This window comes from Sphaerodactylus townsendi, linkage group LG09 (genome assembly GCF_021028975.2).
Source record: "Sphaerodactylus townsendi isolate TG3544 linkage group LG09, MPM_Stown_v2.3, whole genome shotgun sequence".
Taxonomy (NCBI): Eukaryota; Metazoa; Chordata; class Lepidosauria; order Squamata; family Sphaerodactylidae; genus Sphaerodactylus; species Sphaerodactylus townsendi.
The window spans coordinates 80,549,101-80,573,000 of record NC_059433.1 but is presented as its reverse complement, the minus strand read 5'-3'; the positions used below and the strand labels follow the sequence as shown (position 1 = coordinate 80,573,000).

Below are 23,900 nucleotides of genomic sequence, written 5' to 3'. Positions count from 1 at the left end.
AACTAGGAGGAGGCAATTTGCAATGACTACTCCATTGCTGGTGATAGAAAGCAAAGGAGTTGACATTTCTCTTCAAGATATATGGCAGTCAGTTCATGAAATGAATGTCCTTTCCAGCCCAGTTAAAATGGACCGTGAGTGTGTGTGAGTATGTGTGTGTGTGCACACATGTAAATGTTCAAGCATTTGTGATTTGTGATCACGCTGCCTTTCTCAACAAGCAATATAATGGTGCAAAATGAACAGAACAATTCATACGACTGCTCTTAACGTGACAAGCAAACTGAAAATAAATCAATGCAATTGTAACTATGCCATAGACAAATTTAAGATTGATGCAATCTCATCCAAATCAAATGTTTTATTATGAAATTAGAATTGTGGTTATTCATTTTTATGGGCATCCTGAACAGTGTGTAAAAGATAAATAATTTAACTTGGAATCAAGAAAGGCCCTGATCTAATAATTGGCTTGTTTGTATAAACACATTATGGTTTATTTTCTTGAACAGCCACTAGGCAATATGCTATTGCACAACTCACCCAGGCCAAGTGGCTCCCTACTATTATTCTATAGCAGCCCCCTACCACCACCACCACTAACAGTGTGGTCTGGTGGTTAGAATTTCAGATTAGGATCTGGGAAACCAGTTTCATATCCCCATTCTGCCATGGAAACTCATTGGGTGAGTTCGGACCATTTATATATCCTCAGCCTCACATACCTCACAGACCTGTTGTGAGGATAAAATGGAGAAGAGAACAATATATGCTGCCTCGGGTCCCCATTGGAGAGAAAGGCAGGGTATAAATAAAATGAAGTAAATAAATAATAAATATACGGTAGCTGAAAATGGGGGGATAAAATGTATGTTGGTGGTTGGATAGGAAGGTTAAAAAAAAGAATATGGAAGCTGCCAGAAGGAGACAACTAGTGTGGGGTGGGGGTACAGAGGAAAGTAAGATGCTCCCTACAAGTCCTTACAGGTTCTCTACCATGTAACTGGGCCCAGCCCAGCCCAACCAATGCAATACAACTCAGCCCAGTGCTATGCAGTTGAGACAGACTTTTACCAGGGCCAGCCTACCAGGGCCAGCCTACCGGGAGGGAAGGAAGGAATGCTGAAGATGGTAGACAAAGATATGTTGGCTGGTGGGAGGGAAGAAAAGAAAGCAGGAAAAGAGGAGAGGATATGGGGAAAGTAAAAAAAAGAAAAGAGGCAATAGTGTAGGGTAGGAAAACAAGAGGTCCCCTGTAAGTCTTTGCAGGCCTTCCACTGATACTACTCTATACTTCAGCCTCATCACAAAATATTTCCTCAGGTTTTTTTTACTGAACAGCAATTTTGTGTTGGGAAAATAACAGTGACAAAAAACTACAAATATAAAGGATATTTTAAAGATAGAAAGTATCAGTTCTTCTGATCAGTGCCAAAGAATACCTATCCACCTATGTTTTGAAAATATTTTGATCATCATAAAGAATAATGTGGGAAGGATCGGGCTACAGATTGCAGTAAGATACACCGATCAGTTAACACACGGTGGGTAGCCACTGATGATAGGCATCGTGTGTGTGTGCGTGCGTGTGTGTGTGTGTGTATTCACACAATGCCTATCATCATATATATATGAGACTGCTGATTTTTAAACCCATCCTCAAGCATCCTATATTAGATAAATGTTTAAGATAGACTAGCCAGAATCTGTGATAGCACACAGTTTCATAAAAGATTAATCAGAACAGATGCTCCAGGGACATCGCTCAAGTGAATTCAGACACATATGCTGGTAGAAAACTCCAGAATGGACTATAACACTCATGCATTTTAATTTTAACAGGCAGACCATGATGCGAATTTCTAGAGTTCCTTTGATTTATTGCGCAATGTCTTTTTACATATCCAGGAAAGAAAACACATTGTTTCATTAAAGTCATTCATTTTTTTTAAAGAACATATCTGGGTTAATCATATTTTCCAGATCTTCACAGAAAACAAAGCTGTTAGTTGTTTGCCCTTTCCAGAACAATCTGGTCTTCTCATCGCATTAAATATTTACAACATATATTGTCACAACACATTCTTCACGCAGAAAATCTAATAAGGCAAAATGATTAATTTTCAGAAAGCTGAATTTCTTGAACATATGATACCCTGTATCAGGGTATGCATGAATATCCCCTCACCCATTCCTGGTGGTCCCAACACCCAAGAGCAGAATTTGTGGAGGAGTTTTGAGATGCAGTGGGAGGAGGGGGGCAAAAAGTTGTCACCCGCTGATGGAAACTCCTTCTATCAGTGGACATTTCCAGTGGATTGAAGACACTAATACCATCAAAATGTTGATACTGTAGTATGTCTGTGTGTGTGTGGAGGGGAGATGGCTGAAGTTAAGGCCTGAGTGAGGAGAACCCAAGTCAGAAACTATGGTGTTTGAAGGAAAACCAGGGCTTTAAAGAAATCTAGCTGCATCCCTACACAATGCACATCAAAAGATTAGCTCAGCTTTCTGAACTAGCTTTGCTGGATGCATAGGTCTGCTGTGGAAAGGAAACCCACCTAAAATTCTTAAAATCCTGGTCAAAGATGGCTAATCCTAAGTAAGGGAGGGGGAGAGGTTTTGAAAACAATGTGAAAACAGCTGTTATGGATTTTCTGGCCTTTGTGGCCATGGTCTGATCATTTTTGCTCCCAACCAGACCACTGCCACACAGGCCAGAAAACCCACAACAACTAGTCAATTCTGGTCATGAAAGCCTCTGATAATATACAAATGTAAAACCATCCACTGATTTGTTAATGAAGTATGAAGGAACTCTGGTCTGTTCACAGGTATAGTATTGTCCTACGGAGACTAGGGCTCATTCCGCACATGCAGAATAATGCACTTTCAAACTGCTTTCAGTGCTCTTTGAAGCTGTGCAGAATGGCAAAATCCACTTGCAAACAGTTGTGAAAGTGGTTTGAAAACACATTATTTTGCATGTGCAGAAGGGGCTCTAGAGTTAATATTACATTTATTCTTTTTTAAAAAGACTTTTGGCTTTGCGATGGGGCAACTGTAATATGTTTTCAGAGTCAGAAAAGCAGTTGTGTCTTCTCTTGGTTTCTGCATACCTATACAGACTGGTGGGTTGGGCTGCCAGAAGTACCGATTTTCTACCTGAATGCAGGTTATTCTCTCATTTCCTTGCAACTCATAGCCAGGGTCACACTGAAAAATGACTGTGTCTCCAGGCTCTCTTCCATCCCCATTTCTGGTTCCGTTCATGGGGACACCAGGATCACGGCAAGCTGTTGCTACAGAACCTATAGGATAGCAAAAGAAATATAATTTTGAGTCCGCATTAAACAACATATAGTACTGTCAATATGGTGGGTGGACTCCAGCATTAAATATTGCTGAGCTCCATTCCTTCTCCAAAGTGCGTCATCCCCAGGCATTGCTTCCAAATCTCCAGGAATCTCCCAAACCAGAGCTGGCAACCACGTTATATGGCATATTTAAAGTACACTGCATAGTTCTGGCAGGCCAAATAATCTCCCAGGCCTCTTTTCTTTGGGGAAATTATCACAAAAATATATGGTCCAATAAAATGCATCTTCTATGCAATTATTCATTTTATTTGCCATCTGTTTTAATTACAGAATGGGCTCACATTTTTGCAGATTTAATGCAGCATTTCAGCACTTAGAATGCAATAGCACATAGGCTTGTAAGAAGGTTCTGCTGAACAATTTATACAAATGTAATTTTTAAAGTATTAGAAAAAAGTTTACTTTGTTCTTATGAACCTTCCTCTATACATTTAGGTTCTTATAAACCTTCCTCTACACTGTGTATCTCAGGATAACTCAAATGGCTTCCAGTTTTCTTCTTTTTCTTCTTTTTCATAGTTTGACCAAAAATATCTCACAAACACTGTTTTCTTACCCCTGCTGAGCCCAGACTGGGTTTTAAATGTATTCCGCTTGACCTTTCTAATGGCTCATTGGATCAAGCTGCCATAAGATTATTCCAGCAGCAAACAAAACTTACTGAGCTATTTAATGCCAAAATTTACTTATCTTTACCATTTGATGCCAAACATTTGCAGAGGAGACAGAACTCAGTGGTATAGAACTTGCTTTCAAAATAGAAAGATTTTAGTCTACCCCTTGTGTTTGTGTTTACTGAAAATGTGATACAAGAGGAGCGTGTGAGTGACAAGACTGCCAATAATCAGCAAGAGTTTTCACAAGATCTATGCTTTTGCAAGACAAGAATTTCCACTGTGGTTCAACCAAAGACTGGAAGCTATCAGAAAGCTGACGGAGGACATGACAGTTCTAGAGGAAGGTCAAATACTATTGAAGAGCTAACCGTAAGAACTCAGATCAACAGCTGTGCACAAACTATGTATTTAGTTTTCATAGCTACACACTTACTTAAAATTGGGCTTTCCTGTGCTTAGTCAATTATTTTTAAGTTCATTTTCCCCTATTCCCATAATATTATCATCTTATTGTGAGCATTTTATTGGCTATTGTTTTAAAATCATAGAATCACAGAGTTGGAAGAGACCCCAAGGGTCATCAAGTTCAACCCCTTGCAATACAAAAACACACAATCAAAGCGCTCCTGACAGATGACCACCGAGCTTCTCTTTAAAAAACCTCCACAGAAGGAGACTCCACCCCACTCCAAGGTAGTGTATTCCACTGTCAAACAGCCCTTACTGTCAGGAAGTTTGTCCTGATGTTTAGGTGGAATCTCTTTTCCTTCACCTTGAACCTATTACTCCTGGTCCTGGTCTCTGGAGCAGTAGAAAACAAGCTTGCTCCCTCACCAACATGGCATCCCTTCAAATATCTTAACATGGCTATCATGTCACCTCTTAACCTTCTCTTCACCAAATTAAACATACCCAGCTCCCTAAGTCTCTCATCACAGGGCATGGATTCCAGACCTTTTACCATTTTGGTTGCCCTCCTCTGGACCCGTTCCAGCTTGTCAATATCCTACTTGAATTGCAGTGCAGAGAACTGTGCACAATATTCCAGGTGAAGTCTAACCAATGCAGAACAGATAGATACAATTACATCCCTCGATCTTGACAGTATAGTCCTCTTGAAAGAGCCCAAAATCACATTGGCTTTCTTGGCCGCCCCATCACACTGCTGACTCATGTTCAGTTTGTGGTCTACTAAGACTCCCAGATCCCTTTCACATGTAATGTTGCCAAGTCAGAGATCTCTTTTGCCTCCTTGCTCTTGTTTTGTGACTCTTCTATCACCAATAGTCTACCTGCCTCCAGTGTGTTTGATACTTTAAATCCATATTGTACATTCTATTATGTGCTGAATTCCATTGTTTCTATTAGCTATTCATTTCTCTCAATACCTCTTTTGTCGCTCCCCAAGAAAATTCGCGGAGTAAGCACAAATTCCAATAAAGTCTCTCATAACCTTGCATTCATACCTGCAATGCAGTATTAACAGAAAAATTCTTTCATGCTACAGAGAATTAAGCTAATTTGACTCTTTATGCATATTATTATTATTGTCACTGAACAGCTTAATTCCACAGGAGTAGCCGTGTTAATCTGGTTTAGCATTTATATCTTGTATTTCTAATTTTGTAGTATTTTTATATGGGGTTTTTCCATAGATTGATTGTAAAGCCGCCTCAAGTCCTTCAGGAGATTGGCAGGATATAAATGCAAAGCATAAATATAAATAAATAAATAAATAAATAAATGTATTGTAGCAACGTAAAACAGAAGTGGCACTTGAAAGACTAACAAAATTTAATCCAGCATGTGCTTTCATGAGTCAAAGCTCATTTCTTCAGATGTCTGGATAACCTATTATACAGCACAATCTGCTTTGATAGATGCATAAGTTTGTTTCTGAAGTAGCTGACACAGAGCACAATCTGTGCACACTTTTTTAAAAAATAATAAACTGCTAATTTGCAGTCAATAACCCTCTTCTTTTATGAAAATGCATGATGGAAGCCTGGTCAAAGATCCTACTCAGAAACTAATTTTTAACAGGGCCCATATTTTCTGCTCAGCAAGGCTAGAAACATTGACTCCCACCATTGACCCATGTCCACGCAAACAGAACTACAGAGAAGGGACTTTTAAACCTTCTCTGACTTCAAAGAAGTACAACAGTGGACAACAATAGTGGTTTGGGTGGAACTCATTCTTTAACAGAACTTTCCTCCCCTTGACCTATGTGGTTTCTGCCTTCCAAAAATAAGACAGTGTCTTATATTAATTTTTGCTCCCAAAGATGTGCTATGTCTTATTTTCAGGGGATGTCTTATTTTTCCATTCCACAACTGAATGCTCTGGTGTTCTGTTTGACGGGCATGCTTCCAAACAAAAACTCTGCTACGTCTTACTTTCAGGGGATGTTTTATATTTAGCACTTCAGCAAAACCTCTACTACGTCTTATTCTCAGGGGATGTCTTATTTTTGGAGAAACAGGGTAGGAACAGCCAGATGATGGCTGATTGAGTCATAAAATAATAAAGTTGGAAGAGACCATAAGGGCCATAAACTCTAACCACCTGCCACGCAGGAACAATCAAGGCCCTCCCAACAGATGGTCATCCAGACTATTTAAAAACCTCCAAAGAAGGAGACTCCACCACACTCCGAGGCGATGCATTGCACTGTTGAACAATACTTACCATCAGTGAAAGTGGTTTGATAACCCATTATTTTGCGTGTGCGGAAGGGGCCTAAGTTCCCTGAGCCAGTTCCCTAAACTGCTCCTCATAGGGCATGGACTCTAGACTTTTTATCATTTTAGTCACTCTCCTCTGGACCTGCTCCTGCTTGTCAACATCCTTCTTGAATTGTGGTGCCCAGAACTGGACACAATATTTCAGGTAAGGTCTGACCAATGAAAAATAGACTGGTTCTATTACATCCCTCAGTCTAGACACTATACTCCTTGTTGATGCAGCCCAGAATTGCATTGGCTTTCTTGGCTGCAGCATCACATTGCTAACTACAATGGTAGCTATTCTATCTGTTTAAACATAACCGTAGAAAGTGTGTCAGATTTTAAAAGAAAAAAACTGTGCTGGGGAGGGGTGTCTTTTGTTCATCTCCCCATAGCTTCTCTTCCCAAGTTTTCTTCTACTCCGACAGGCTCTGATAGTACATGTATGTTTGGGAAGGAAGGAAGAATGCTTATCCATACACATTCACATTCCTTCTGCTTTCAGTATCAGATGGCCACCCGCTTCATTGTGAATGGGGCAGCCTCACATCTCAAACCAATCCTATAATTCTCACATTTATTTTACCCAAGATGCTTAACAAGAAGTATGAACAGTTATTCCTGCTGTACATGTCCAGGTGATGCCTTTGTCATGATTTCAGTTGGAAGAAAGTGATAGAGGTCCATAATAATATGTGTGAGAAGGAATCACAATAATCCTGTGTACAAATCTAGCTGTTTTAAGAAGGCTGTACAAATGAAGCAATACAGATTTTATCAAACTAAACAATCCATATGAGAAACAGTAGGCAGAAGAAATCAGGCTGCTCCAACAACAGGGACAAGCTTAAAGTATATTTTGTGAAATAAATGAAGTTAATTGCGCCAAGAACCTTCCCAAGGAGAAATCCAGGCCTTGAAAAATCACCTCTCAGATCCTCTCCCCCCCCACCCCCCGGTCCATTTCTATAAAGCGTTACCCAATAAGCAGTAACCGGAATGCTAGGAAGATCAGCAATCACACAATCACCATTAACATTAATGGAACTGCTTTGGGAAACCTAATTATGTCCCTTATTTCTCTATTCTTTCATTCCAACAGCTTATTCGTGTTGCACTTGTTTCGGTTTGAATTTCTGCTTCAGTCTGAACTGTGCAAGACATGCCAAGAGGTTTGGACAAGCGCATCCAGTCACTTTGTGTCGCTTAATATAATGTCTTAGAATCACATCTGCCTTCCTCGTAACGACTTCACATTCATGATTCATTCCCATCCTGTGATGAATAAATCCCCACGTTTCTCTTTCTTCTACCATCTTTAAAATATGAGTTTTGTGCAGACAAGGGGAGGGGGGGGATCAAATTATTTTCCAAATGCTCTTTTCTTATACTTTCAACTATCAAATGCCATCCCTTTTCAATTACTTGAATCCATGAAGCTATCTGGTTCTCTCTGTATAATCTTCCTACCCTGTCTATTCCAATAATCTCATCGTTAGCAAATTTCATGAATCCATTGCATTATTAATGGCTTAGGTCATGCCAAGGAAATATATAGAATGTTTTCAAGTCTAATAATTTACAATCATTTCACTGATAAAGGTTCTGGGCAAAGCTCTGTAACGACCCAAAGGACCCCCAGAATATTATTTATATATATATTTCTGCTTTAAAATCATATTGGCAAAAGCCAGTTGCCAAAAGCACTCCTATGGGTGTAGGTAGCAGCATGTCAAAAGGTCAAAACTACTTTAACAAAAGCTAAGATAATGAGTTACTCCAGCATAACTTGGAGGCCTCATTTGAGTCACTAGAATGCTTGATTACCACACCTTGCTATAGAAACTGTTAAAGCCAACTTGCTATCAGATACTGTCATTTCCCTATCTCTTCTGGAAACCAAGTCATCAACAGATGGTTGCTTCTCTGCATCTTCTCTTCCCATTGTTATGAATTTTCCTAAAGCACCCACCTTTCCCCGGTCTAATGTCTCAGCCCAAAATCAGAGTTACTTTGCATAAAGCCATTCTGTGCTTCCTGACTTAATCTAGGACCAACTGACTCCCATTGTCCCAAGGTGTAGAACAATAGAAGAGCTGACTAATTACCTCAGCACCCCCAAGCCCAGCATGGGAAATTCCAGAGAATTTAGAAAAAAGGAAACTTAAAACTCACTAGTTCCCGCCTCTTCCTGGGCAAAAGAGTATAAGAGGTCAGTTCACCCCAACACATGTGCTCATTACTAGCCTGTACCTCTCTTGGTCTGGTCAGTTTGAGACACGATATCGTCCTTCGCTTGGATTCAGATGCTGGTCATTTGAAATCCTTGCCTTCTACAAGATCTTCTTCAGCTGAACTTAGGTAAAGTATTTCCCTGAAAACCCCCCCTCCATTTCTATAATCCAATCTATCTTTTAAAACCTTTTTTATATCTTAGGAACTTGAATGTATGTGCTCTTATGTCTCACTGTATGTCTGTATTTTTAAACAAATTTATATAAACATTTAAATACCATTTGGACTCTTGCTTCTCTGTGGAATATCCATTGCCAGAATTCCTTCCTCGTAGATACAGTCTAAAAGATCCCCTCTCGGCCCCTCTCGCTGCCAACGTGAGCGTTCATTCCCCTTTGCTACTTTTAAAATCCTATGTGTGCTGTTATATGTTTAGCAGCTGGTGGAGAATCCCTTTAATAAAATCCTTACCCCTGTTAAGGCCGTAACAGCTCTAACACCCTATCCGTCTCTCAGCATTTTTTTTGCCTTATTATTCTTTTCTCAATTGCCATTGTCTCTAACTAGTGTGGATGAAACCATCAACATGATTTAAAAATGAATCTTCAGGTTATATAAGGAAAAAAAGAAAAAAGCAAGCCTGTCAGCTTCATTTTAATACTGTAATATGATTTATTTTAAATTTCCAAACTCATGATTGTGGGGCGAGAATGTCATTAATTGGGGAGCTTTCAGCAGTAAATCTGAGATATTTCAGCTGCAAGAAACTCTGTTAGAAAACATGAAAAGAAGCCATATTATTTTTTAAAAAGTGATTCTACATTTGAGGGGAGCCAAAATCCCTGTGAGAATTCTACCAGTACCCCTGCTATGCCAAAACATGTGTTAGTTTATTCCATAACTGGATATGCAAACACAGGCAAAAAGACACACTTCTGAGGGAATACTTGCAACCAACTGCATTGGTTGCCACAGCAAGAAATACTGGGGTAGTGAAAGACTCACTCAGAGCTTCTCTAATCATTAAAAACTGTCATTGTCTGGATAGATCCATAAAGCACACATAATGAGGACTGAACTGCACTTCATATGGAAGAACCACAACTGCATCTCAAACATGTTGTTTTAAAAAAAGCTGCAGTGGGCCCAATTTGGTTCAGGACCATAACATGGGAAAAACAGAATGTACTCATTCTCGCTCTCATACTTTAGAATAGAAATCTGCTTCTTCAGAAGCTGCTATAAGCATGGGGTTGGGGAAACAAAGTCTGAAATTGTGCCTTGGCCCCCTTTTCTGGGTGTGGCGGTGTCAGGGTGTGGGGGTGAGATTTCAGGGGGGAAATTTCCAACACTCCAGGCTGCAGCCATGAGAGAAATATCGCATGTGTCTCTGTGACTGCTTTTAACATTAACAAAACTATATCAGAATCCAATCATGGATCTCCTGTGTAACATGTAGTTCAGCATTTATCCCATTTTTAAACCTGGCCAGTACTTCTGACAAAGGTCAACTGTCATGAGGCAGGAAGGTGAGCCCCACTCAAACTAGAACTGTCCACCTAGTCTGGAACAAGAATGAAGGAGGCTTACAAAGTGGCACAGGGCCCAGACAATTGGAAATCCTCAAGGTACAAGTGTTTTGTTGATGTCCAAGAACCAGTGGAGATCAGATCCAAAGTGAGGGCTTTTAAGGAAACAGATTGGTTCACCTTTGCTGTTGTCAGAATAGGAAGCTTGATTCTGCCAAGCCAGAGTGCAAAACTCTCCTCCCAAATAGGGCTGGCTTGCAGGACATGTTCAGATGCCAGGCATACGCCTAGGCTTCTGCTTGGGCTTGCTACCTGCTTTGCTGCTGTGGTGCAGGTAATGGCTCAATCTAGAGAATGCAGTATTGCCATCTCCACTAGATCACTAACTGGAGACTGCTGAGGTGTAGTGGCTACAGGGGATTCCTCTGAAGATCATATGTGCTGTAGAACAAGGGTGTCCTACTCTGGCCCTCCAGATTTTTATGGACTATGATACCCATCAGCTGGCAGGGCCACAGTTGGATACGGGTTAGCTACCATACAAAGACGCATTGCATCAACCGCTTTTTATATTGTGCATAACAAACAACAATAAAGTGCATAAATAGTGAAATTCAGTGCAAAACAAAATGTACAAAACACTCCTTGACAATTCTCACGATTCAGCTTACAATGATTGTAGTCACAGCATTCACTTATCATGCCTCTGATATGTCTCAATAATGTCCTCTTCTATTACTTGTAACGAAACTCCGTATCCATAATTTTCCAAAGGGACAAAAAAATTGTTCTTAGAGACTGTACATAGGCTTCAGTGCGCTGCATTTCCAATATGTCAAGCCCATATTCTGTTATGCTGAATAACTTTACATCTGAATTATGAACGGACCGGTCTGTGCCAAATCTGAATATTAAGAATGAACGGATTGCGCTATTTTAGCAGTTTTTGAAACAATCTTCTTCAGATTATACTTTAATTCTGTCAGCCATAATTGGGATAATCATTCAAGGTGATATTCTCACCTCCATTCATTTTCCCATCTACCAGAGTTGGATACCCCTGCTCTAGAATGTACTAGGAATTATTTTTCTGTGGCAGTAGTTTTCATCCCGTGTTGAAACTGGCCCCAGACAGGTTTTGAAAGCCTTCGGATAGCAGCATAATTGGAATTCTGTGGATACCTTTGTCGATTCAGACCTTTCAACCATTCTATACACAAAATTATATGCAAAGTATGTGTGTGTGTGCATGCACGCATATACATGTGTATACAGGATGAAAGTCAAAATTGACTATCTGGGAAGCAGATAAAACTTGAGAATCTAGATTCAGGATTGATATATTGGGTTATGTCTGGCTGTCATTGTGGGATAAAAAAGCTCAAAAGCTTATCCATAAAGCTATAGGATCACTGAAGTCTATGAAGAGTCAGGGACTGAAAAGTAAAATTCAAGGGCCCATGAGACTGTACAAGGACTTTACAACTTATCATGCTGCAGTACTGTAAACTGATTCCTGGCCTGTCACAACTAGTTCTGTGGAATGGTCACAACTGGTTCTGTGGAATGGTCAATACAGTAGATCCTTAAGCATTTCATCTATATTTATCACACATCTGGGAAATGTTCACTTCATACAAGAATGCAGCACAGCTTTGATTCAGGAATTCTTAACATATCATATTTCTTTGGGTGGTGTGTATGTGAATACATACTATAATCCAAATCTTCAAAGAATTTTAACTGTCAACAATTCAAAGCAGAATCATCCCAATGATTACTATGGCAACATTTTGACTGTCATGCACACCATTTGGATCAGATGTCAACTTTAAAAGAATTTAATGAAAGGGAAAAGATTAACGAAAGGGAAAGGATTAATGAGAAAGATAAAGGCCATTCTCTTAGAAATGGAGTGTAAGATTATTTTCACCCTTTGATATTATGATTCTGCATTTGGATCAGAAAAATAAGGATTTCTGTGGTTGAATATATATATATTGCTTCATCCGAAAGGAAGGCTGAGTATCTTGAACAACTTAAATCAGACAGCAAGGAAAGACCAACCAATGTTTCAGACTCACTAATTTCACCTTGGAAAGCCAACTGTTTAACCTCAGTGTTGTAGTGTGTATTTCTGCATTCCATATGTGCCACAAGTGCAGACAAGTGCAGATGTATGTGTGTGGAGGGGGTAGGGGAAAGTTAGTTAATATGTCCAGCATTAGAATCTGGTTTTTAAAACTGCCACATAAATATTCAGAAGGACAAAGATACCGTCCAAACTGAAGATACCTTCCAAACTGACGCAGTCAAATGTTCGCATTCATGTTTGTTGTGAACTATAAAGCAAAATGGAAGAAGACAGCCTTCTTACTTCTTTAGCAGAAAAAACAATAGCCCATAGCCTTGTCCAAATTATTTGGTGCTGAATTTGCAAAAATAATGTGAAGTGACAGAAAACATTTTTAAAAGTTTTTCAGGGGAACAGCCTGATTCACAACATGGCATGGGTCTTAGACAGGGAACAAGATTGTGTCACTAGTCGCCAGCAATGTCACAAACATCATCCATCATGTGTCCATACTTTCATGTAACAATATTCAGCACAACATTCACAACGGACAGGCTAACTGGCAAAACAGTTGTATTTTCCCACTGACAACACGTTTGCCGTTTGAAAAAGAAGAAGGCAGTAGCAACACAATAGAGAAGATTCTTGCAGGGAGGACATCTGGATATTTATAATGCTATAGGCTGATGGTCTAGAAAAATCTCTGTGTTTCCTATTCACAAATTTGTTTCCTATTTCCAAGTGTAATGAAGGTAGGGACTTAAATTCTGTTCACTTCTCTTTACCTAACCTGTCCCTGAAATACAGCAATCCTTTTATTTTCGTCTTCTTTCAGAATCTGAAGCAAGTTTCTATTCAACTGGGTTTTGACCAAATAAAAAAAATTGAAGAAAAGAGGGGCAGAAAAGGAAGTGTCTGCAAACATTTCAGAATTTCATTCTGTACATGCTCAGAGAAGCACAACGCTTCCTCAAACTTTCCTGTCCTACTACTAGAACATCACCTTGTAGCACGTAACATTTTGAAGGGGGAAAAACCCCTGCAAAATGGATTTTTTTTCTTTAAAGGGAAGTGGAAGAGAAATGACTCTTTTATAAGGAGAAAAGAAAGAGAATAAGATAAATCAATGGCAAGAACTAATAATAATAATTTTTTTTGGGGGGGGGGATAAATTCTACATTAAGAGGAAGCAGACATGCCACACAACATTTGGTCAGAGCTAACTGAGAATCCACACACAGAGAAACCACAGCCTACACTGGACCTCTCCCAACATCACCATAAATAAAGCAACTGTGGAACAAATGTAGGAAATGAGTACAGTGGAACCTTGGTTTTCATTGGTAATCAGTCCGAAAAGAATCGATGAAAACCGAAACCGATGAAAACTGAGGCAAACTTCTCCGTAGGAATCAACGTAAAACCAATTAATCCATTCTAGGCACTCCAAAAAACATACCAAAACCACATTTTTGGTGAATAAAGATAGTGTTTAATGCTGAAAACAGTAAAAAACAATAACACTTGGTCTAGCTTCCAAGCCAGTGGACCAATGTGGCACCAGAAAGCTGTCCAAAAAAGTCTGTTTCTGACGCCTCTTTAAGATTTGTCTGAAATGGGGCAAGACATTGTCATTGAACAAGTTGCAGACACAGCCTGCAACAGCTTTGTCTGGGTGATTTTTCTTCACAAACCCCTGCACCTTACTGCAAATCGATGAAAACCAAGACAAAATTTTCACTGAAAAAAATCGATGAAAACCGAAACCGATGAAAACCGAAGGCAATGAAAACCAAGGTTCCACTGTGTTGTGTCACAAAAAGCATATGAGAAAAGGGGTGTTCTTGCTGGAGGAATCGTCTTTGTATTTAGCACAAAAGCATTGAATTGAGGGTGCAGACAACTACTGACAGTCCTCATCCTACCAACACAGTAGAGAGATCAAGAGCTTACTGGGCTTTCTCTGATTGCCCTTTCTTCTGTGCAGGACCTTTCAGAAAACAGGGAGCTATACTTCACATTAAAGAGAAAAGCCAGTTTGTAATTTGAAAGAAAAAAAAAAAACAAGCATTCTCAGCAAGCATGCTGCGAAAATACCGAAATCTCCCCATCAGCAAGGATAACTGTTAGGAATCTATTCAGAGGCCAATGATAGATTGAGAATAGGAGTCATAGTCCAGAACAGTTAAAATTGCAGAAAAATCATTTCAAAGTTTTAATGTTTTTTGAGGCTTTATTATTTTTTATTTGCTTGCAACTGCATAATAGGTTGCATTTTGACCAGTTGCAGACTTTAGCATTGATATGATTTCCAGGAGAACCTACTTTGTTCAATTGTTGTGACTGGAATGAAGTTCCTGACTGGTTCAGTGATGAAGTTTGTGTTCAGCACTTTGAGCCTCTCTAGTATCTGCTTAAGTCACAGGGTCACTTTGGGTTATAATGAACTGCTTGAAACAGTTGTCATTATCGTCTGTCTGTCTGTCTGTCTGTCTGTCTGTCTGTCTGTCTGTCTGTCTGTCTGTCTGTCTGTCTGTCTGTCTCTGTCTGTCTGTCTGTCTGTCTGTCTTCCAGGACTCCTTTCCCTGAGTGGGGTCCGAGCGGCTTACAGTCAGAGGTGGGATCCAGCAGGTTCTCACAGGTTCCCGAGAGTAGGTTACTAATTATTTGAGTGTGCCAAGAGGGGGTTACTAATTGGTGATTTTGCCATGTGATTTTTGCCTTAGTTACGCCCCTCCTCTCAGCAGTAGCGCACAGAACTTGAAGCAGTCTAGTAGGAGGTGCACCGGCGTGCGTGGCGGCCTGCACCTGCGTGCATTCATTTTCTGCCCAAGGACTGGTGCAGCGGCTGCGTCCTTGCCACAGCCCTGCCCAGGAATGCCCCGCCCTGGAATGCCCGGCCACGCCCCTGTCGTGCCCTGCCCATCCCCATTGGCGCTACGCCACAGTTTGAATCCCACCACCATGGGAACCTGTTACTAAAATTTTTGGATCCCACCACTGCTTACAGTGTTTTAATTTACAATTTACAACATCAAAAAGTGGCATTATATCATAAAATCCATATGTATTTATTTTATGCTATTACAACACTATTTCTAGCATCAACATTCCTAATATCATGGTATAACAGCCCTTAGTGGCTCAAACAAAACTAAACTACAACAAAAAGCAGGTATACTTTTGAAGATATCAGTAAATAGAGGGGGAAGGAGCAGACACTGAAGGCAAAGGGACTCATTTAACTCATTTCGGTTCAAGTGAAATGTTTGTATTTCAGTTGTGTGCCTTCTTGGCAAGAGGAGAAGGCAGCCACTAAGACCTAACAGAACTTCTCCCTCTATCAATTTATATTGGGAATGTATAGAATCATAGAGTTGGAAAGGGCCATACACGTCATCAGGTTTAACTCCTGCTCAATGCAGAATCAGCCTAAAGCATCCCTGACAAGTATTCCTCCAACTACTGCTTGAAGACTGCTTGTGAGGGACAGCTCACAACCTCTCTAGGCAGCCGATTCCACCGCTGAATGACTATTACTGCAAATACCTGTTTCCTAATATTCAGCCAGTAAATTTAAATCTGCTGTTGTTGAGTCCTATCCTCTGCTGCCAACAAGAACAGTTCCCCATTCTCCTCTGTCTGCCCTTCAAATACTTAGAGAACAACCATGCCCACCCACTCCCCTCAACCTTTTCTTCTCCAGACTTATATGCCCAGTGGGAGAGCTCAATGCCAGCATGAAGTCAGACTTTTCTCACTGTGGAAGGGGCTATCATGTTGCCAGGTTCTGAAGTTCTTGCAATGGGAATTTTCTTTGGGTCTGTCCTCGTGGTTATGGTGGGTATTTTCTAAAAGTCTTCTATTCTTGTCTTCTCTTCCCTACTACCAATATCATGAATTGTTCAATTTTGTTTAAATCACTCTACTTATGTTGTTTTTCCGTATTATTGTTTGCTATAATAATGTATTCATAACCCACAATGCCTTGCAGCTAGACAAGTCTTAATCCTGCTAGACCCCAAGCTGCCTCTCTTCCTTCTATGTGGTCTAACTGGTTTGTGCTACTGCCGTGGAAACCCAAAGCTGTTTGACTCCCCGCACGACATTTTCCAATTGTGCCTTCAGCTTCAGCTGAGCCAATCGATTCACTAATGCTGACAGTTTTATGCCCTATGCAAGCTGCCTTGCCTACAAGGCCTGTCAGCCCTTGCCAACTCTCCTGGGGCCCTGGGCAGCCTCCGCAAAAGCAAAATTCTGCTCTACCCCCAGCTTGCATTTTCCAAGTGTGCATTGCTTCCCAAACTGCAACTCTGGCTGGCAATTCATCTCACAGCTCTGGGCATACCCTTCCATCGGACTTGGGGGAGGGGGTATCAGAGACCCAAGGGCAATTGTAAACAGACTAGCAGGGGTGGGTGGGAGCAGCACTTTCTGTGAAGACAAGGCTCATGTGTCTGCTAGCATCTTTTGGTGCATGGGGGCGGGGCGAAGATGAACACAGATGTCGTGATTAACCCATTTATTACAGCTTCAGTGAACTCTGTATTCATTCTCTTTGTTCATCATTGTGTTTTCATTTGTAGCTCTCTCATTTAACATTCACATGTTTTACCCTTTCCTATATGTTAATAGCCCTATGAATTTGGATTTCAGCCAGATGTCCTATTTTTTTAAAAAAAGTATAGTTTATTTTTTAATCAATATGAGTTGTGTTTTAATTAGTTAGCTGTGAATTTCCCTATTAATTGCCTTCTTCCTTTCATGAAATGTGCTTTAGCTTTTAACTTTGAATTCTTTCTCCTTGTATGAATTGTGTCCTAGCTCAGCCTTGCATCCATGAAATATGTCAGCCTTGCCTAGTTTATGAAATGTGTTCTTAGGTTATGATTTATGCCCCCATAGTCTCAATTGTGCTTTTAACTTCCGTGATAAGATGACATGTGTTTTAGCGTAAAACCTACTGCCAGTTTATGAAATGTAATTTTGAGCCGTAACTTACACTTAAATTATGCCCGCATTATTCCTGCATTTACATTAATGGTCTAATTTATGGATTGTTCTCACTGAATAGTCTGTCTACTGTTAGCCAGCAAAAGTCTGAAAAGCAGAATCTAGCATCCCCTAGTGAGGCAATTTGGTGAGATCCCTCTAAATTTCCACATTCTCATGGTGGTCCTCTTTACTTTAGTCTTGCTATCTTCTCCCTTGCCCACTCTGACATATAGTCCACCCAGACATGGGTCCAGCATCAAGCGAACCCAGCAACTGATATCACAGTCTTTGCGGAAGAGGAAATGTTACCAGACCAACCCATGGTGGGTGGCTCTGTTTTAGGACAACAGTGTCTTGACATCCTGCCAACCCTTGGGGTGCCTAGCAGTGCCTTGCCAAAATGGGGGACCCATTTTCTGCTTTGGCTAGTGTACCCACAAGGACAGTAAAAACTTGTCTGGACTTGCCCTTGCCCAATATCTTGTTTGCAAAATACCTGCCTCACACCCTTCCTAAAGGGATTAAGAGAAAACAATGCCTCTGCATTGTAAAGCACTCCTGTCTCCAGCCCTGTATTTGCCCAAACTTCTTCCTCTGACTAATTTCTCTCTGGAGACCACCTTATTTACAATGTCATTGTTTTACAGCTGTAATTTAATCAATTACCTTCCCCCTTTTGGGCACCCAGTTTAGCCACTTTAAGCAGCTTAGCCACTTAAGCCAAGTACTCAAACCATTAGATTAATGTCCCAATACTTAAGTGTCATATCTCTCTCTTGTCTTTACTCCTTGAAGGGAAAGACTCTCCTTTATCCAGGAAGGTTAAAGCTTTCTTAGCATGGCTAGAAGGCCCAATTTCCCTATAAAGCACCCCCCCTACCCAATTTTCAGGGCCTGTACTTCTGAACTTGCCTTTGGGTTCAGTTGCTGCTGCATGACATCTGCTTTCTACCCTGCTTCCTTGGAGCCCAGTGAAGGTCACTAGACTCAGTTTCATGGACCCAAAGCCACTTTAGGATCTAGTACAATATTACCCCTTAAGAATTCCCCCAATACCACCCCTATTCCCAACCTATCCCCTCAGTTCTGCTAATATCCTAGGAGTGTGTGTTGCTTTGGTCATTGTGAGCTTGCGTTTTTTATTATTTTTCCTTTAATACATATGTTAAACTTACTTCATTCTTCTGTGGATTTCTTGCAAAAGCTGACTTTTATATGCATAGGCAACAAAGATCTTGGGCTTGTCTGACCTTTTGCTAAGCCAAGAGTCTGCTCTTGTTAATTCCCCACCATTTCAGGTAACAACACACACAAAAAAGCAGTGAAATTATGCAACACAAACACATCTGAATTTGTTTTGATGACATCAAAAAGCTCCCGTAACTATTGGCTGTCTGATCATAGCTCACAAGCAGAATATCAGCCAAAATGGTAGCTGCTTGAGCATCTCTAGTTCCATGGCATCATGCAATTTACAAAAAAAATGATTTTAAAGGTAATTCTGTTAATGAAATAATAGGTTTACCCTTTGGTAGCATCCCCCTTCCCCCTTTTTATTTTGTATATTGTATTTTCTTGTTTATTTTCATAAAATATACTAAATATTTCCACAAGTGAATAGCAAAGGCTATGGCTAGGATTCAAAGGTCTGTTGATAGTGTGTAAGCGTACTGAGATTTGAAGTCTTTCCCTCCCCACAACAGGTCCTCAGCATTTACCTCATAACTAAATCTGCCTCTTCCATGTTCCAAAGCAATAATGAAACTCAACTATCATCACAAGGAAAAAAAAGTAATTAAAAGATTATCCTGCTCCATTTTGAACAAAGCAAAAGTCTAACATACAGATTAATGAAAAAGGAACCATTCTAGATAGCATATGCACAATATTAACTTACTTGAAAACTGAATGGCAAATCCTGATTTGCTGATATAGAAGTCCGTGTCAAATTGGATTGTTACTATGTTGAGAGTGCTGTGGATGCCTTCTGGAATAAGAGAACCACTGATTTCTTTTAGTAACATATCATTTTCAGGAGGGCCATCCCAAACATGGAGTATATCATGAGATGCTTCAGTGTCAAACGCAAGAAACTGGAGGCTGTTAAAAATACCAAGGATTCATTTTTTTCCCATTCCAATACTAATTACAAGAAAAAAATTGCAATATGTCAATAAGTTTACATATCATGGCTTGGTTGCACCAAAAATATCTGCAGACAGAAGGATTCCCATCAGCAGAAGAATATTTTCCTTGTTCACCCTCCCACTGCAAGCTTCAGGCCTCAAAAATGCTGTTTCTAAGGGAGGGACTTCAGGAACGTATAATTCCATGGAGTCTACCTTCCAAAGTGGCCATTTTCTCAAGATGAATGGATCTCTGTCAGCCAGAGATCAGTTGTAATAACAGATCTACAGCTACCACTGGCGGTTGGCAACCCTATCTGCAGAGGTAGCTAAGGAAAAGACAGGGAGTTGATAGCCATCATTAGTTCCCTGTGAAGCACAGGCTTCCTCTGGTGTAGAAACGTCAGTGGCCAAGAGGTTTTTCTCAGGATAAAACTAAGGGGGAGTGTAACAGGCTAGGGAACATTGGGAGAATAAAGGCTGCAGTAGAAGATAGCGTAGGAGGGAACAGTTGGCTAGTACAGGCAGGAATGTGGGAGAGCTGGTAGCCAGAAAGAGCAGGGGAAATCTTGGAGGAAGTATGACCTCAGTGAAACCTGGAAGGCGTTACCTGTGTCCAAGTATACCTCAAGGGCACTGCTAGTCCTGCCACCTCAAGGCTTAACCCTGCAGGAAGCGGGACAGCATCTTGAAGCCATTCTGGAACCTGGGTTGAAGCAGGTAGAAATGACAATTCAGGAACTGGCCTCCTGGCTAGAGGGAGGGGGGATTGTTAATTTCATGTGCTGGCTGTTATAGGTGCTTTAACAATTGAAGTGACATCTCTGCAATTCCTTGCTGTTGATTTGTCAGAGCCGAAAAAGTAGAAAGATATGGGAGCGGTGGCCGCTCACGCTTGCAATTTCAACCCACCCACCTGAATAACAGCATATATTATGGATGCTGCTGTCTATTCACTCATTGCAATGTAATGTAACCCTCTGGCAATGGAAGCTGCTGGTGTATGTCAGTTTTACTGCCATTCTCTGCAGCATCACTTGCCTTACTTATTAGTTCTGTTAGCAGTCACATCCTGTCTCACATGATTCCTAGGGATAACCATCTGAAAAGCAATATTAATTGACAATGTCTTGTCAAAGGCTTTTAGGCCGGAATCAACTGGCTATCATCGGTTTTCCAGGCTGTGGGGCTGTGGTCTGGTAGTTTTTGTCCCTTATGTTTTGCCCGCATGTATCACTGTCATCTTCAGAGGAACACCATGATAAAATGCCACGGAGAGAAACTCTAATCATGACATGACTCTGAAGATGCCAGCCCTATATGCGGGTGAAACGTTAGCAGCAAAAACTACCAGACCAGTGTCCACACACCCTGGGAAATCTCAGCCTATTAACTGATAAACTTTGAAACTGTCAGACTTGCCTAATATTGTACTAGCAATACTACCCATATGTTGTTTTTAAGTTATGGAACAATGATTCTTTAAAAAATGGAAATGTTTCCATGGGGTGGGGGAATAACTGGATTTTTCCCCCATTTTTCACATCTGCACCAAAACACTTATTTCTAAATTATGTGGCTGAATCCAATGTATGTTGTTAACTAATAAGTAAATCCTGCAGTGCTGACGCCGTTAGTTTTAGGGTGCTTCTCAAGGAACCACACACAAGACTGCAGCTTTAATATTCCACCCTGTTTGTTGCAAGACACCGCAAGACATATATATTTTTTGTCTTTTTCCCTTCATCTAAAAACCAAGACTGCATTTTGAGTACCTGACAATATTTCCTGGATCAACTTCAATCATCCACATGCATCGGAGATTATTGTCATAAGGAAATGGATAGCCTGGAGATAAGATCCTTCCAGAGGATTCGCCTTTAAACCGACCTCCACATTCAGCTGGTGAAAGTAAAGCCACAATGAAGAAATAAGTTATGGTTAATATTTCAGGGAAAATGTCTGTTGTTTCTATGCTGCTGCCAAACAATTTCCCAGTAGATGCAATTGCTTCACTACTAATAGTCATGGGGTGGGGCTAGATCGTGTTCAACTTCACAGCCAAGGGCTACATCATATTCAACAGGCTGTACAGTACATTGCTGTGGGTGGGGGGCAACTTCACACCCAAGGGCTAGATCATGTTCAATGTACATGTGCTGTGTACATTGTACTGTGTACAATGCTGTGTACAAACCCATACAATACAATGCTATGTAGCATTACTCTAGTTTAAGATCACAGACTTAGACTGGCATAACTGCATAGGATTGCAATGTTGACCTTTTTCCAGAGCCATTTTAAAAATATAACTTAAGCGAGCAGATGATCACAGAACTTAGATAGCCATGTTAATCCAACAATGGAAAAATCGGTGGCATATTCTGAGCAGGCTACTTCAGCAGCATCATTAATTTATTGATAAATAGTTCTGAGCCACCAAAGTATCTGAGGTGGTCTCTACCAGTAAAAAGTCACATAAACAATGAAGGGGCAGAGTTTCGCTGTAAGAAATGTCAGAGCCATGGAGTGTGTTTCTTTTTTTAAAAGACTGCAAAATAATCCAGACATCAGTCGTGGATCATACAGCACAAATAGTTCATGGTGCATCCTGCCTTTCAGATCTTCAGTCTCCACCCTTATGTAACTTTCCTTTCGCTAGTGCAAACCTGTGTCAAGACCAGATGATCGAGCTGCTGTTATGTGTCCTCATATTCCAACAAAAGCTGACTGATCCTGACCACCTTTCCAGCTTTTCCTCAAATCAGAAGAAACCCATGAATGGCTCCTTCTTGCTCCATAGGATTTCCCCTCCCCCACCCCCATTAGTCCCTGCAGTAGCACCAATAGACATTATTGCCCAAGTAAATCTCAGCACTAAAACAAAGGGACAAGAGATAAAATTACTCCAACATAGCCAGGGGGACTTGGTGAGGCTTCAGCATTCTCTTTCTGCTGTCCAACATAACCAACAAATAAATAAATAATTGGCAATCGACTGATTACATTATCTATCTCTTACAAAGTAGAATCTGTTCACTAAAGCTATACAAAAGGGAAGAAAGGAAGAAAAAGAATTCTACTACCGATACAAGATGGCAGAGGATAATCCCATGCCCTTCTTTCTCCCGTCATGCACTTAAGCAGACTACTTCCATGGAGTGTATAACCTGGATTACATCCATAAATGATGGTGCTACCAGCAAAGTGACCCTGGTCGCTTATCTTGTATCCAAATTGTGGCACGCCTGGATCCTCACAATGTGAAAGCTCGAAACCTGGAGTAACAGCAAAAAAATTAAAAAGTATTACAAATTAGGAATGCAGCTTGCTTTTGATTCAGGGATGTTGTGTGGCAATTCAGGGGCTGTGTTTTCACTGGGGTGGGGGAGATACTGGCAAATGCACATGCTATTAAACTATTAGATATTCTGGGGGTGGTGGTGGTGGAATTGTTGCCTGTTAATAAAGGCCCTTTCTGCACAGCAAATGTATAGCTGGTTGCAGTCAGGATCAAGAAATTTGCTTTCCTGTTCTCGCATTCGCATGCATCTGTGCAGGCAGTGATTGGAGCCCACAGAAACAATGCACGTTGCTATCGCACCTTCGCATGGAGGCATGTCTATTTTTTTATTTATCTCCCACCGAGGTGTAGCTATGCATGCATGCACAAATGAACCCCCGCAGCCATGCTGATGTCTCATGATACCACAATACAGCCATTTCCACCTGCGTGGCCACACAGATGTAAGCCAGGAAATGTTTTTTAAAAGGAAAGCGCAGTTGAATAAAGCGCTTCCTGCCCGGCCGTTCACTTGCAAGCAACTGCAACCCGGGATTTTTGAAAAGACTCGCGAATAGTGCGATTCTCTAAAAACCTGGTTTTGGAGAAATAACACAGGACAGACTTGCTTTAGGGGCAGGATTCATGCGAAGTCCTCCCCCCAATTGGTTTTTTTAATGGTCCTTAACCCATGTTAATTGGCCTGTGTGGAAGGGGCTAAAGAGTGTCCCCAGTGTTCAAGGTAATTTGCTAGGCAAAAGGAATATTTTTGCCCAAATGAAAACATGAAGTTGCCTCTCACAGGTCATCAGGGGTCTCCTCTGACTAGGTTGAGTCCTGTGGTGCAGAGCTGTAAGCTGCAGTACATCAGCCAAAAGCTCTGCTCAAGATCTGAGTTCAATCCCAATGGAAGTTAGGTTCAGGTAGCCGAC

The 23,900-nt window shown here is 40.8% G+C and overlaps 1 protein-coding gene across 1 annotated transcript in view; it reads right to left on the bottom strand.

Annotated features, from left to right (window-relative positions):
- CSMD3 (CUB and Sushi multiple domains 3) overlaps positions 1-23,900 on the bottom strand; it is a 751,931-nt gene that overhangs the window by 199,374 nt on the left and 528,657 nt on the right. The window contains exons 24-27 of the mRNA XM_048507427.1: positions 22,772-22,963; positions 21,461-21,587; positions 19,457-19,659; positions 3,120-3,311 (exon numbers count right to left, since the gene is read on the bottom strand). Of these exons, the coding sequence (XP_048363384.1) occupies positions 3,120-3,311; positions 19,457-19,659; positions 21,461-21,587; positions 22,772-22,963 (714 nt within the window). The remainder of the gene's footprint in view (positions 1-3,119; positions 3,312-19,456; positions 19,660-21,460; positions 21,588-22,771; positions 22,964-23,900) is intronic.